At 41.0% G+C, this 13,901-nt stretch overlaps 1 protein-coding gene across 2 annotated transcripts in view; it reads right to left on the minus strand.

Annotated features, from left to right (window-relative positions):
- Positions 1-723: 723 nt before the first annotated feature.
- Positions 724-13,901, minus strand: part of TMEM241 (transmembrane protein 241) — a 200,682-nt gene continuing 187,504 nt past the window's right edge. For both annotated transcript variants that reach the window (XM_043976936.1, XM_043976935.1), the window contains one exon: positions 724-2,158. In XM_043976936.1, the coding sequence (XP_043832871.1) occupies positions 2,098-2,158 (61 nt within the window). In that variant the 3' untranslated portion in view covers positions 724-2,097. The remainder of the gene's footprint in view (positions 2,159-13,901) is intronic.

A 13,901-nucleotide genomic window follows, 5' to 3' on the forward strand; every position in this document is an offset into this window, starting at 1 on the left:
TCATTGCCCCGCAAAAACCCCAAAACTCCCCAAAAAACAAAACTAACAACAACAAAAAAGAAATGAAAGAAATAAAAAAGATTCAAATACTTTAGTCATTACTGTACATTGCAGAATTCACCTGAGAATTTTAGAATCATAAACTGAGAGGTGGAATGATCTTCCTGCCTCTTTTTTTTCCTTTCTTTAAATAAATGGATTAAAAGGCATGTTTGCAAAGCATTTAACAGTGTCAAGCACTGTCCTAAGCGAAAGGGACAAATATAAATATAAAAGTGAGACATCACTTGCTCTCAAGGACCTCCCGTTTTATTGGGGGCAGTGGAGGGGTTGGGTGGAGGCAGATATATAGCACAGAGAGCAGTGCCCTGGGGAGGGAATTAAAACCAAGGACTATAGAGAGTCAAGGGATGGTGAGTGGACCCTGCAGTAGTCAGATACACCCACATGTTGGGCTGGACGTGGTGGGTTGGGTGAGAGTGCAGCTACTCACCAGTCAGAACAGATTTGCCCCGGACCAGTTCCAAAACTAAGTGGACTGACTCCCTCAGGGAGATGGCCAAGAATCCAGAGGTGCTGCTGCTCTGGGCAAGGAGAAGGGGGCAGGGAGGGACAGTGACAGGATAGATGGGTGGATGGGGTGCTTATTTAGAAACAAGGAAAGGGCAGCTAGGTGGTGCAGTGGATAAAGCACCGGACCTGGATTCAGGAGGACCCAAGTTCAAATCCAGCCTCAGACACTTGACACTTACTAGCTGTGTGACCCTGGGCAAGTCACTTAACCCTCACTGGCCTGCAAAAAAGAAAAAGAAATTAAATTAAATTAAATTAAATGAAACAAGGAAATACTATTCAGCCAATACCTTCCATGAAAGCACAGAGCTTCTTTAGAATGAGGCAGTACAGGGTTGAGCTGAGCTTCTAGCCCCTGACAATGGCCTCTGTGAATTGGTAACAATACCATCTTCTATGCTACAAAAGGCCAAAGCTCTGTAAATGAGGGTAGGGTGATACTGTCTTCACAAAACAACTGTAAACCCAAATATTTTTGGAGCCAAATATTGATGATTTCCTCAACATCTTCCTTGTGGATCCCAAAACTAATTCTCATCCTATATAAATTCATTCCCATAAGAGCCTCTTATAGGGTTATAACATTTCCAATCCACTTTCTCATGGAAAAAACGCAAGCTTGTTTTCTTGTAAAGTGATTTGCAACTTCTTCTGGGATGCCAGGGAATGAACTAATTTGAAGGCTTCGGGGAATGCAGATTGTTTGGGGTTTTGTTGTTGTTTTGGGCAGAGAGCAGGGGAGTGTCTTTTACTATCCAGGGCATCCATCAGTGCTTACACAACCACCTCCCTTTGGTGATAATTTAGTGTTAACTTGGGTTTTCATCTTGCAGGAGATGGAACAGTGCATGGAATTAAGAAAACATAAATGCAACATAGACTTGCTGAGAGTTCAGAGAAATCTGTGAGAGGGAAAGAAAAGCAATGACAAAAACAAACCAAAAACCACCCCCAAAACCCGACAACAACAACTAAGCTTTCAAGCTCAAAACAGAGAAGTCAGGCTGCCTGGCTGATTTCTAGTGTAGCCCAGCAAGGGCCATTCAGTTCCTCACAAATCAACTCCCTCCCAAGGATTTCTCTCCAAGATGAATTCTGCAATTCTTTGTCAGGCCAGGCAGGAGAATCTAGGGATGGGAATTCCCTGAAGAATATAAAAATGGATCCTATGCTTCCAAAAAAGATCTAGGAAATCCCAGGGAAGATTCTATTTCTCCTCCCTCCACAAAGGGGCTGAGAGAAATATAGGCACTGAATGACCGCTTGTGTCTCTAGTAAGCCGGTGCTGAGAAACGCCAAAGATAGCCACGGGCAGCCACTCGTAACAACATCCAGAGGGCCCCCTTCTCTCTTCCTTAGGGACAGATGTTGTTTTCTCTGAGGCCTCTCTCCTGAGGAAGAAGTAGGCCCGGCCATGGCTCTCGATATTCTGGCTGCTTCCATGTTATCTCCTCCATCCACACAGGGGTCTTGCTTTCTTGTTTTGCTGGAATTTGTAGCTTGTGGGTTTTGTGCTCCTCTTCTCTAGGTGCTTGTTCTCTCTGAGTAAACCAGCAAGGCTTCTCCCAGGACACCCAGTAGAAGGCTGCAAATAATTATCGAAAGGTTAGCTTTCAACCCGCAGGAGATTCCTGGCCTCTGTCCACTGAAGGCCAGTGACCGCTGCCTTGTCCATAGCCGCAGCTCTAGTGACCCAATTGGCCCCAGCCCATGACACTCTGGCACCTTCCAGATTTCTTACCACCACTGAGTGAATGTCTGTGCAGGAATTGACATATTGAGATTGAAAAGAGTAGGGACAATCCTTCCGTATACCCTAGTTAAACATATTCCTCATATAAGAGCAACCAGATGGTCTCAGTGACCACAGGAATTCCATTGTCCTCCCCAATGCTGCTGCTTGGTATTTATTTCCCTTCTTCCTTTTCCTGCTCCAGGTGCTGCTACATAGGACCATATTTCCTGTCCCTGCATGTCCCCCAAGCCCACCTCCACCGCCCGACACACACACACCCTTCTGAGAAAGAAAGGAGATGTGTCCTGCTCTCTATAGCCAACGTCATCCCAACCTGGCCCATCTCCTTGTCCACTCATCCCTTTATCCCTCGGTCCCCTTTCTTGACTCCCCTTACTCCAACTGCAGCTCCAGTGACAAAACCGAAACCAAACCATTCCTGAGTTGGCTTTTCCCTGAAATGTCAGAGACTCTTATTTTACCTAGGCAAGTAGGTAGCAAAAAGACAGAGCCCAGACCTGGAGTCAGGATGACTGTAGTTCTCAGACAGTTACTGATTGTGTGATCCTAGGCAAATCAATAAAGTTCTATCAACCTTCGTTTCCTCATCTGTAAAATGAGGGCAATAATAAGCACCCACCTCAAGGTTCATTGCAAGGATCAAATGAAATAACACATTAAAGAGCTTTGCAAACCTTAAAGCACTATTCAAATGTTAATTATAAATATTATTGCTTCAGTCCTTTACAGGGACATGGGGAAGGTAGGGAAATTGGGTTGGATAGCTTACCCCAGAGTTAAAAAGTCCAAGCAACTCACTGCCTTTCATATTTCCAGTTCATGATGACAACAGGCTGTGACAAACTGAAGTTTGTCCACACAGGAATAAGCAGTTTGGTATAATACCATTTTCTTCATTTTTACATGAAAGTAGCTGGGTATAATGGCCCATGCCAGTAATCTCTGCTACTCTGGAGAGTCAGTAGAGCTTGGGAGTTGTGAGATGCAGTGGGCTAAGCCCACCCAGTGTCCCACTTAAGTCTGGCATCAACAGAGCAAGTCCTCAGGGGAGGAGAGCCACCAGGCTGCCTCATTAAATCAGCCCAGGTCAGAAACAGAACATGTCAAGTCTCCCAAGCCAATAAGTAATGGATTGGGTCTGTGAGCAGCCCCTACTGGATGAAACCCAGTCTCAAAAAAAGAAGAAAAAATCCATGAAAATGCAATGATTTAATGGCACCTTTTATATGAATGGCTTAAACTCCAGTCTTATGAGAGCAAGAAGAATGATATGGTGGTCAGAAGTGTGAGCTATTGGCCAAAAAACGTGAATGTAATATTAAAAGGAATTAAGAGAGGCATAATGTCCAGAATGAGGGAGCTAATCTCCTCTCTGTGTTCTGCCCCACTAATTCCCAAATATGTTACTCATAATTTTTATAATTTTTCATCATAAGAATGAATAAAGCTAGTATGTCAATATTCTGTCTTCTGCCAGTCCCCCTGACCATTCCCTTTCCAACCCCAGTCCCACTTCTAGTCACTATAGTAAATTTATAAGTAAAAGGGGGTAATAGCAGGAGACAAGATTGCGAAGGAGAGCCTATATGTTACATACAACCCATCGCAAAGATCAAAAGAGTATAACTTATAAATTGTATAATATATTACCCAAAAGTCACATCCTGGTAATAGGTGCTGAACTGAGGGAGCTAGGCCTTGCTGACAGGGCTTTCTGGTCCTACAACATGTAAATCTCAGACAATTTCCAGACATCCATAAGACCAGCAGAATACCAAATGGTGCTGATAACTCTGAGATGATGGAGACATGTTAACTTCAAACTTTCACAAACAACTTTGAGATGATTTGGATATGTTAATGAACTAACCCCAAAGTGGCACAGATAAGGGTTGTCTGTTTCCCCCTCCCAAAAAAAACCCCTATAAACATAAGACCTCAAACTTCTGATGATGAGAATTCTTCTATGTTCATCTAAGTCCACACTGCTGAGTGTTCCCCACTGTAATCCATGGTTACACGAGTGGTTCTCTGTGCCTCTCCCAATCCCCATCCTCTTCCTCACACTTCCTGCCTTCACCATCCCATCCCCCGTCCCCATGCCATCTGCCTCTGTACCCCTTTCACCACTTATTTGTGTATCCTCAGTGCCTTGTAAAAATGTAACTGCAGCCCCACTAGCCACTGCCATTGTGGGCTTTCCTGATGAGCAGTCAAAGAACAGAGCATGCCTGCCCCTGTTTCAGAATCTTATTATTTAATAAATTAACAATCAATTCAAGTCTCTCACAGGGTCTCTTAGTGGAAGAAGGGTTCAGGAGTCAGGTTTCTCTTCTGATAGCAAATGGCTAGTGTGATTTGGGGGTTTGGGGGGAGAGTATATTTCTTCTTCACCAGCTAGCTCATTCTGCAACTGTGGTGGTTGAAGGCTAGGAATGGAGAGAGAATGAGATATGTTCCCAACCCTTAGAATGCATTTCCCTATAGAAACTGTATTATATAAATAAGTTACACCAAAAAAAATGAAAGAAAAGTTACAAAGCTAGCTATACCACTCTCACCACTCTTTACCCATTTTATGCTACTTAAGCAATTCAAGCAATAAGCTGTAATTTGATCAGTGTAGGGACTCCCAGTAGAATTTCTACTAAGGATATTACAAGTACCCTTTACTCCAGTCTTTAACTTTTAGTGTTAGAGAGTTGCCAAAGGCTCTGACAGGTTAAGTGATTTGCCCATGGTCACACAGTAGTGCCAAGATGTGAACCTGGGTCTTCTTGACTCCAAACCTAGAATTCTACCTATTCTACCTACTTATTCTACTCATATTCTATACCATGTCATGCTGTCTCATCTGTAGCTAAAGCTTCTGAGTTCTAGCCTAGGAACACCAAGAGGGTTTCAATGAGGAAATGGGTTATGAGTTCTAAACAACTGATTTATCAACTTTTGGAATATCACCCTTGAGTGAGTTGGTGAATAATGTTGCCATTGTGGAGCTCCAGAATGGAGGCTGGCTCTCTTCAAAAATAGTCACAGCTATGGTTTTTCCAGTAACCGTGTATGGGGTGAAAGTTGGACTATAAGGAGAGCTGAGGACCACAGAATTGATGCTTTAGAACTGTGGTTCTGGAAGTCTTTACACAGTCCCTTGGACAGCAAGAAGATCAAATCAGTTAATATTTAAAGAAATTAATACAGGCTATTCACTGGAAGGTCAAATACTGAAGCTGAAGCTTAAATACTTTGGCCACATAATGAGAAGTTGGGACTCATTGGAAAAGACCCTGGTGTTGGGGAAGGTTAAAGACAAAAGGAGTAAAGGACAGCAGAGGATGAGATAGATATAAAGTGTCATGGAAACAATGAACTTGGACAGACTTTGGGAGATGGTGGAGGACAGAAGGGCCCGGTGTACTGTGGTCCATGGGGTCACTAAGAGTTGGAAATGACTGAATGACTCAACAACAACATGTCTTATTACTATCCTGGAGACCCCTTGTAGTGAACTTTTCAGAGGACATTGTCAAGAGTCCCACAGGATGGGCAGACATGAATGGGTTAAGATCTGAGTCATTGGAGGGAGCTTCCAAATCAATAAGCTCACAGATGCCTTTGAGGGTTGAGGGCCTTACTCAATTAGATTGCCCCCTAAATCTGTGTGATCCCAAAGAAAGTATACTCTTTTCCTACACAGGTAGGACAAGTATGGAGAGTCACAGTGAGCTGAGGTCAAGGGGGGGAAGGATGGTTTTTACACTTAAAAGTTTTTGTTTCTGCTCCATTTTCTCAAGGCCTTACTAGCTAGGTGATGTAGTGTATAGAGCACAGGGTCTGGAGTCAGGAAGACCTGAGTTCAAAGCCAATATCAAATACTTGCTAGCTGTGTGACCCTGGTCAAGTCACTTAACCTCTATTTGCCTCAGTTTCTCATATGTAAAATAAGGATACACTGGAGAAGGAAATGGCAAACCACTCCAGCATCTTTGCCAAGAAGACCCCAACAAAATCTATGTAGAGTCAAACACAACTGAACAACAACAAAAAGCTAGGTGATAAGAGCTCACCTAATTAGCCAATTTGTACAGAGAACCATACTGAACTAGTTGAAAGTACTTCCCCATTGGGGAGCCCAGGACCTTAGACAGTTCTTTTTCATGTACACAGTTATAGGCAGCTAGGGAGTAGAGTGTTGGACTTGGAGTCAGGAAGATCTGAGTTCAAATCTTGAGTCAGACATACTTACTAGCTATGTCATGTTGGGCAACCAATCAAGAAGAACCTCTTCAGTGTCTGCTGTGTGGTAGGTACTGTGCTAGGTGCAGGGGATATAAGTACAAAGAATGAAACACTCCCCACCCTCTGGAAGCTTATACTCTAGTCAGGGAGACAAGAAGTATGCCTGAAATATATATGTCTATGTCTATGTCTATGTCTATGTCTATGTCTATGTCTATGTCTATGTCTATGTCTATGTCTATGTCTATGTCTATGTCTATGTCTGTGTCTGTGTCTGTGTCTGTGTCTGTGTCTGTGTCTACATCTCTGTATTTATTAACCTTATATTTTAGCTATATATATATATAATATAAATATAACTTTATATTTTAGCTATATATATATAAATATATATATATATAGCTAAAATATAAGGTTAATAAATACAGATACATAAAAGTAGTTAAATTTAAGGAAGAGAGGAATTCTCGAAGATCGAGGTAAGGAGAGAGGACTTTCTAGACACTGGGGACAGCCGGTGTAAAGATGGAAAGTATTCCCTTCTTACCTCTGTCTTATAGAACTCTCTTCCTTTAAGATGATGTTCAAACACAAACTTATAGAGGATGGGGATTCTTTGTACCTGAACACCGCTTGTCCCATATATCCCATGTATCTATCCCATATACACAGTTACAGGCAGCTAGGGGGTAGAGGGCTGGACAGGGGATGGAGCGTTGTTTGTGAACAATAGAGCCATAGCCAATTAGTCTGGGTTGAAGAATAGAGGGGTAGAGGGATAGATGAGTAGATAGTAATGTCCATTGAGGCTAGAAAGATAGGTTGGGGTCAGATTGGTAAGGCTTTAAAAGCTAAATTGAGGATTTTCTATTATTTTTTCATCTGAGAGGCAACAGGAAGCTACTGGAGTTGATTGAAAAGGAGAGTCACATGATCAGGTCTGAGTTTAAGGAAAATTATTTTGTCAGCAATATGTAGGATAGACTGGAATGGGGAGAATCTTGAGGCACAGAGAGTAATTAGGAGGCTACTGCAATAATCTAGGCATGAGGTAATGAGGGGTGAAATAAGGTGGTAGCAGTGTGAATAAAGAGGACCAATTTAACTTCTTTCAGCCTCAGTTTCTTCAATTATAAGATGTAAATAAAAATAGCATCTAATTTATAGAGCTGTTGTAAGATGATATGAGAGAATACATGTAAAACATTCTGTAATCCTATGTCATATTAACAATTTGAAAAATAATTTGCAGGGCAATGATGGTGAAGTGACTTCCCCAAGGTCACATAGCTAGTAAGTGTCAAGTGTCTGAGGCCGAATTTGAACTCAGGTCCTCCTGAATCCAGGGCCAGTGCTCTATCCACTGTACCACCTAGCTCCCCCTATATTAACAATTTTTAATAGGCTATTATTATTGTGTGCTTTTAACTATTTCTGGGATCCCATTAACACAAAATCCCTGCTTTGGTCACTGAGGAGCAATAGCAGCTTAATGTAATCCCCTTAACAATAGGAAGCCCTTATAAAGCATGTGAAATGCCTCAGTGGAAAAGAGTGACTAAGGTAGAATTTTATACACTGTGACCCAAGGAGACACTTTGGAGTAGGGTGGATGGTCTCTCAGCACCACCTATTTTTGCTAGTTATAAAGCTGAGAATTCTTTTTGTCATCTTTCATTCAGTCGTGTCTGACTCTTCATGACCCCATTTGAGGTTTTCTTGGCAGAGTGATTTGCCATTTCCTTCTCCAGCTTATTTTCCAGATGAGGAAACTGAGGCAAACAAGATAAAGTGACTTGCCCAGGGTCACCCAGCTATTAAGTATCTGAGATCAGATTTTATTTAACTCAGAAAGGTGAAGTCTTCCTGACTCCAGGCCAGGTGCTCTATCCATTGCAGGACCTTAATAAATGCTTGTTGATAGAGTGACAATCAATACCCAAAGGCTGAACATAAATACAGAATCCTAAAAACAAAGGAATCATCCTTTTTGCCCCAAATCCCCTGTTCTGAAAGGAAGGAGAATTTATAGTTAGCAACACAGCAACAATGTTCAACAACCAAGGTCTTCTGTCTAATTTTGGATTACAATAGATTAATACACTCCCAACATGAACCCTTTTTATAAGCAAAACCATATAAATTTGAAGTATATTAATAAAAAATAAAGTTGAAATCTGAATTTTCTTCCTTTGGATTATCTGATCTTTTTATTTCAAGGGTATGAAGCTAGTCAGCAACAGTAATCATTCTAAATTACTATAACTATTATTATTAATGTTATTGGCATTTTTAGAAATTGACCAATATTGACTGTACATGTATGTTTTTACTATAGTTGGACAATGTATTTTGTTTTTGTTTTGTTTTTTGGTGGGGCAATGAGGGTTAAGTGACGTGCCCAGGGTTACACAGCTAGTAAGTGTCAAGTGTCTGAGGCCGTATTTGAACTAAGATCTTCCTGAATCCAGGGCTGTTGCTTTATCCACTGCACCATCTAGCTGCCCCCTGGACAATGTATTTTAAAGATGCCTAGTTCAAATCCTAATTGGGAAATAAACATGTTACTCAAATCCTTGATAGCATTTTAAATAGTATTTTCTTCACAGACCAACCTAAACTACAAGGGGTTATCAGGCCACTACCACGAGCTCTTTACCTATTCCTACCATTTCTGCTGACATCTACCCCAAGAGCTAATTAAGACAGTTGTATGTGTGCAGTGAGAAAAGGTCTCTGTATGAAAGATAGAAGCAAAATATGAAGCACAGTCTGACACTCCCTTGCTGGTGGGTCTTTTGTGGTTGGAAAAATTCTTTGAGGCTGAAAACATGCCCTCTTTAAACTCAAGGGTTCTCCAAAAAAATCAGGAAATTCCAAAGTCAAGGTTCCTTCTGTGGTGATCACACATGTTCTGTTGCCTTGTTTTGGGTACACGTACCACAGAGCAGGCACTGCTTTCCATTTTGTTGAGTGCACGTAACAAAATACACAAGTTCTGAAAAGTTGTGACAGGTTATGAAACATGACAGAGTTATATGTGAATGTTTTGACTGCTGCTCTTACTATCCAATCAATCTCAACACTTGGTTGCTTGCCAGTATCCCCATCCCAAGTTCTCATGTTCAGATCAACCTCAAATTGTTAAATGTTGAAAGATCACATAGGACCTCATGAAACATTATTATGCTAACGTTACATTGTAACAATTTAGAATCTGTCAAGCTTGAAATGATAGTGATTTGGGGGGAATCTCAAAAGCAGAATTGGAGAGAATCTCAAGAACAGAAACCAAGTCATTTTCCTTCTCATGAAATTTTGGTAGCTAAATTTCAACTTGCCCCCAATTCATGACATTCCTTAGATAGGCATCTTCCAGCTGGGTGGGGAAAAAGATGTCTAAGCATGGGACGAATCCTTTATTTTATATTTCTAAAGTGTAACTTATTACCAATTTTAGACATTTGTCCTACCACTTCTGATACTTTCCCCTAGGGCTTTGAACTCTGCAAGGCCATTGACTATCCGATTCCTCAGCTCCTTTCCTCTCTGTTTATATGAATTCTATACTTTCCTTAGAGCACAACTGTGCTTGTTGATAGACTTAGTGTGTATACATATGTACATACTTATGTGGATGTGCATAAAAACACATATATACACAAATACATATACACGAAAACATACACCAAGCAAAAGTGATATCTCCCTCCTCTACATACCCATAGCATTTATCTGTACCACTCATTTGACTCAATCATACAATGAATTGCGCGGTCATTTTTTTTACATGTAAATGTCTCATCTCCCGGACTGTAAGGTTCTTGAGGGTAAGGACATTGACTTTTTTTGTAATCCCCACAATACATTGTCATCAAAAACACTTGTTTGAATGAGGGATTAGTGTCCAGATTCAATCTGGGGAGTTAAGCAACAAAGGGAGAGCTTTTTCATAGAAATGCTTCCCAATGGAATGGAAAAAACCATCTTTACCCTCCCTACTCACCCACCTGATTCAGCCTCAGGGTGAGGAATGGAACAGTTTTGTCCTTGGAAGCCCCTTTTTTCTTTTACTGTGAAATCACCCAGCTCCATCTTATTGATCTGCATACTTGTAGGATGGAGGAGTTTGTGGACCACTGCCCCATGATCCTCCTCTCATCTGATGAAATATTTCAAACCATTACTTAAGTGTCACTTGCTATGCGGTATGAGGATAATGTTTTGTTTTCTTTTCCTCTTGTTCCTTCCTTTCCAGAACAGAAATTGGCCCCTATTCACTGCCTAGGAACTCTTTTTCTAGCAATTTTGAAAAATGAGGATAGATTCTTATCAGTCTGTGATGGTGTAGGTATCATCTTACCCACAAGCAGGGTGGGAAGAAGCTCCATGGCTTCTGAAACTCCTTTCTTAGCTCTACAGGCACCAAGAGGAAACCTACAGTGGAGTTTCTTCACCTCCTTGTCCTCCAAAAGACAAAAATCATCCCTTTCATTTGGCACTGAGTACATGATTCTTTCACAGGAACTAACAGCTGACATAGATTTCCTTCAAAGACCCAAATGTGGAAGCTGTCTCCACCCCAACACTTAGGCTAAAACTACAAAGCTTCTTCCTTCTGAGATTAAAAAAATCCTACCAGAATCCTGTTTTACTTTTGTAGCCAATGTAACTACCAAAAAGAAGATGTTCTACGATTAGGGAGGCCACAATAGACCACATTAAGTAGCAGGTATATATGGCCCTCCCAGACCAGCTCTGGAATGTTAAGACTTACTCTGAAAAAAATCATGCTAATCATCAGAATTAGTCATGAAAGCAAGCACCCTATAATACTGGCAATAATAACATTAACAGATAATTGTCCATTAATAATAATTAATCAATTAATTATATTATGCTCTAGAGTTTGTAAAACAGCTTATCTCAGCCTTGTAAATAAATGCAACATGGCATAGTGGATAGAGGACAGTAAGACTGGGGTTCAATCCTGACTCAACACATACTGGCTTCTTGATCCTGAGAAACTCACTGAACCTTTCAGCCCTTCAGGTAATTCTCTACAATTATCTGTTGTAAACTGGCCAAGCTACATTGGTAAAAGGGAGTTTCCTTCCTAGAAGTTCCCTACACCATATGAAATCATAGTATGGAACTCCCCCTAGACACAACTTCCAGTCAAAAAAAGATCTAAGTTCATAGAATATACCAGTCTACTTGAGTGTTTCAGAAACTTTCAGGCACCATATATGTGGGAGTTGCTTTTGCTGTTCTCATCATCATTATGACCACCCTGATATCTCCTTGATTCTGGATAGGGGGAACACTACTCAGTCTAAAGAAGAATGTCTTACCCTAATCAATGTCATTCTTTTGAAATCCTCCTAATCCCCTACCCCAAATCTATGTTATAATTCTTCATGGGCGGCTAGGTGACTTATTGGATAGAGTGCTGGTTCTGGAGTCAGGAATACCAATCTTCATGAGTTCAGATCTGGCCTCAGACACTTACTAGCTGTGTGCCCCATGGCAAGTCACCTAACCCTGTTTGCCTCAGTTTTCTCATCTGGAAAATAAGCTAGTTAAGGAAATAGTAAACCACTCCAGTGTCTCTGCCAAGAAAACCCCAAATGGGATCACAAATAGTAGGACATGGCTGAATAACAACAACATAATTTTTTTTTGGGCGGGGCAGTGGGGGTTAAGTGACTTGCCCAGAGTCACACAGCTAGTAACTGTCAAGTGTCTGAGGCCAGATTTGAACTCAGGTACTCCTGAATCCAGGGCTGGTGCTTTATCCACTGTGCCACCTAGCTGCCCCAACAACATAATTCTTGATACTGTTGAAAGAAAAATGAAAAATGAAGAAAAGATCTAGTTTTGAAATTAATTTTTAACTAGAATTTTTTCTTTCCCATTAGTTTTGAAGCATAATTAAATGGAAAAAAAACCCTTTATCTGCCAAATAAAACATTTACACCAAAACAGAAAAGGGTTTCTAGACATGGAAAGTTTTAAGCCTGAAAGGAATTCAGGGTGTCTTGTTTGAAGCAATCCCAACAATTCCAATCCAGTTGCCCTCCTACTCAGTATACTGCATTCGTCAGTCAAACACAGTGGATTAACCCATGAGCGAATATGTAGGAGGGGGTGGATGAAAACAGCACGATTACAGCTCAGACACCTCCTTGGAAGGGTGAGGAGGCTTCAGGCTGGGACTCTGCTATCTGCCATGTAGCTAAAGGTGATCTGCTTTGGCTGAAGCCACTTATTACCTCTTCAGGTTATTTTCCTTTATGGGATTAATTTTAATGTCTAGGACATGGCCACATGGATCTGATCAAAAAGAGCCAATAAAATATTTGTGGTTAGCAGAACACACCATTGTTTTCGCTTCCAAGCTAGTCCATGAAAGATCAGAAGCTCATAGACTTAGAGCAAGACCAGAGATACCATCTAGTTCAGACCCTCATTGTATTCTTTTTCTTACTTTGTTGCATTTATATTTTTAATGAAATCTTATTTTTAAAAATTAACAAGCACTTATTTTCTCCTCCTCTCATCTCCCTTTCCTCACTGGAAACTGAGAAAGAAACAAAAACCTTGTAATAAATATATGTAGTCAAGCAAAACAAATCACCATGTTGGCCATGATCAAAAAAAGTTTCTCTCATTCTGAACATTTAGTCCATCATCTTTCTTTGAGAGGGTAGGCAACATCCTTTGGCATCTATTTAGGGAATCATGGTTGATCATTGTATTGAGTTCTTAAGTCTTTAAAAGTTTGTTTTTACTATGTTGTTAAAGAATAAATTGTTCTCAGGGCAGCTAGGTGATGCAGTGGATAGAGCACTGGACCTGGCTTCAGGAGGACCTGAGTTCAAATCCAGCCTCAGACACTTAACACTTATTAGCTGCGTGACCCTGGGCAAGTCACTTAACCCTCATTGCCCTGCAAAAAATTAAAAAAGAAAAGAAAAAGAATAAATTGTTCTCTTGGTTCTTCCCTTGTTTGAAAGATGAGGTAACTGAGCCCCAGAGAGTTTAAGTGACAGGCCCATAGTCATGTAGATAATAAGGGTCGAGGCAAGATTCCTGTCCAAGTCCTCTGACTCTGGATACAGTGTTCTTTCCACAGTGCCACACCTCCTTCTCAACTGGGAGAAGGAGAACCAATGAACAACTCTATGTTTCATTAATCCTTCTGTACGGTCTTCCCTAGCCCTGTAGAACAACAACAAAAATCACATGGCAATAACAAGGGCTGGTCACTGCCAATGGATCCAGCTGTTCATTATTACAGCCTTCCAAGGGCTGTTCTTTCCTTGTAGTT

The sequence above is a fragment of the Dromiciops gliroides genome, chromosome 1 (genome assembly GCF_019393635.1).
Source record: "Dromiciops gliroides isolate mDroGli1 chromosome 1, mDroGli1.pri, whole genome shotgun sequence".
Classification (NCBI taxonomy): domain Eukaryota; kingdom Metazoa; phylum Chordata; class Mammalia; order Microbiotheria; family Microbiotheriidae; genus Dromiciops; species Dromiciops gliroides.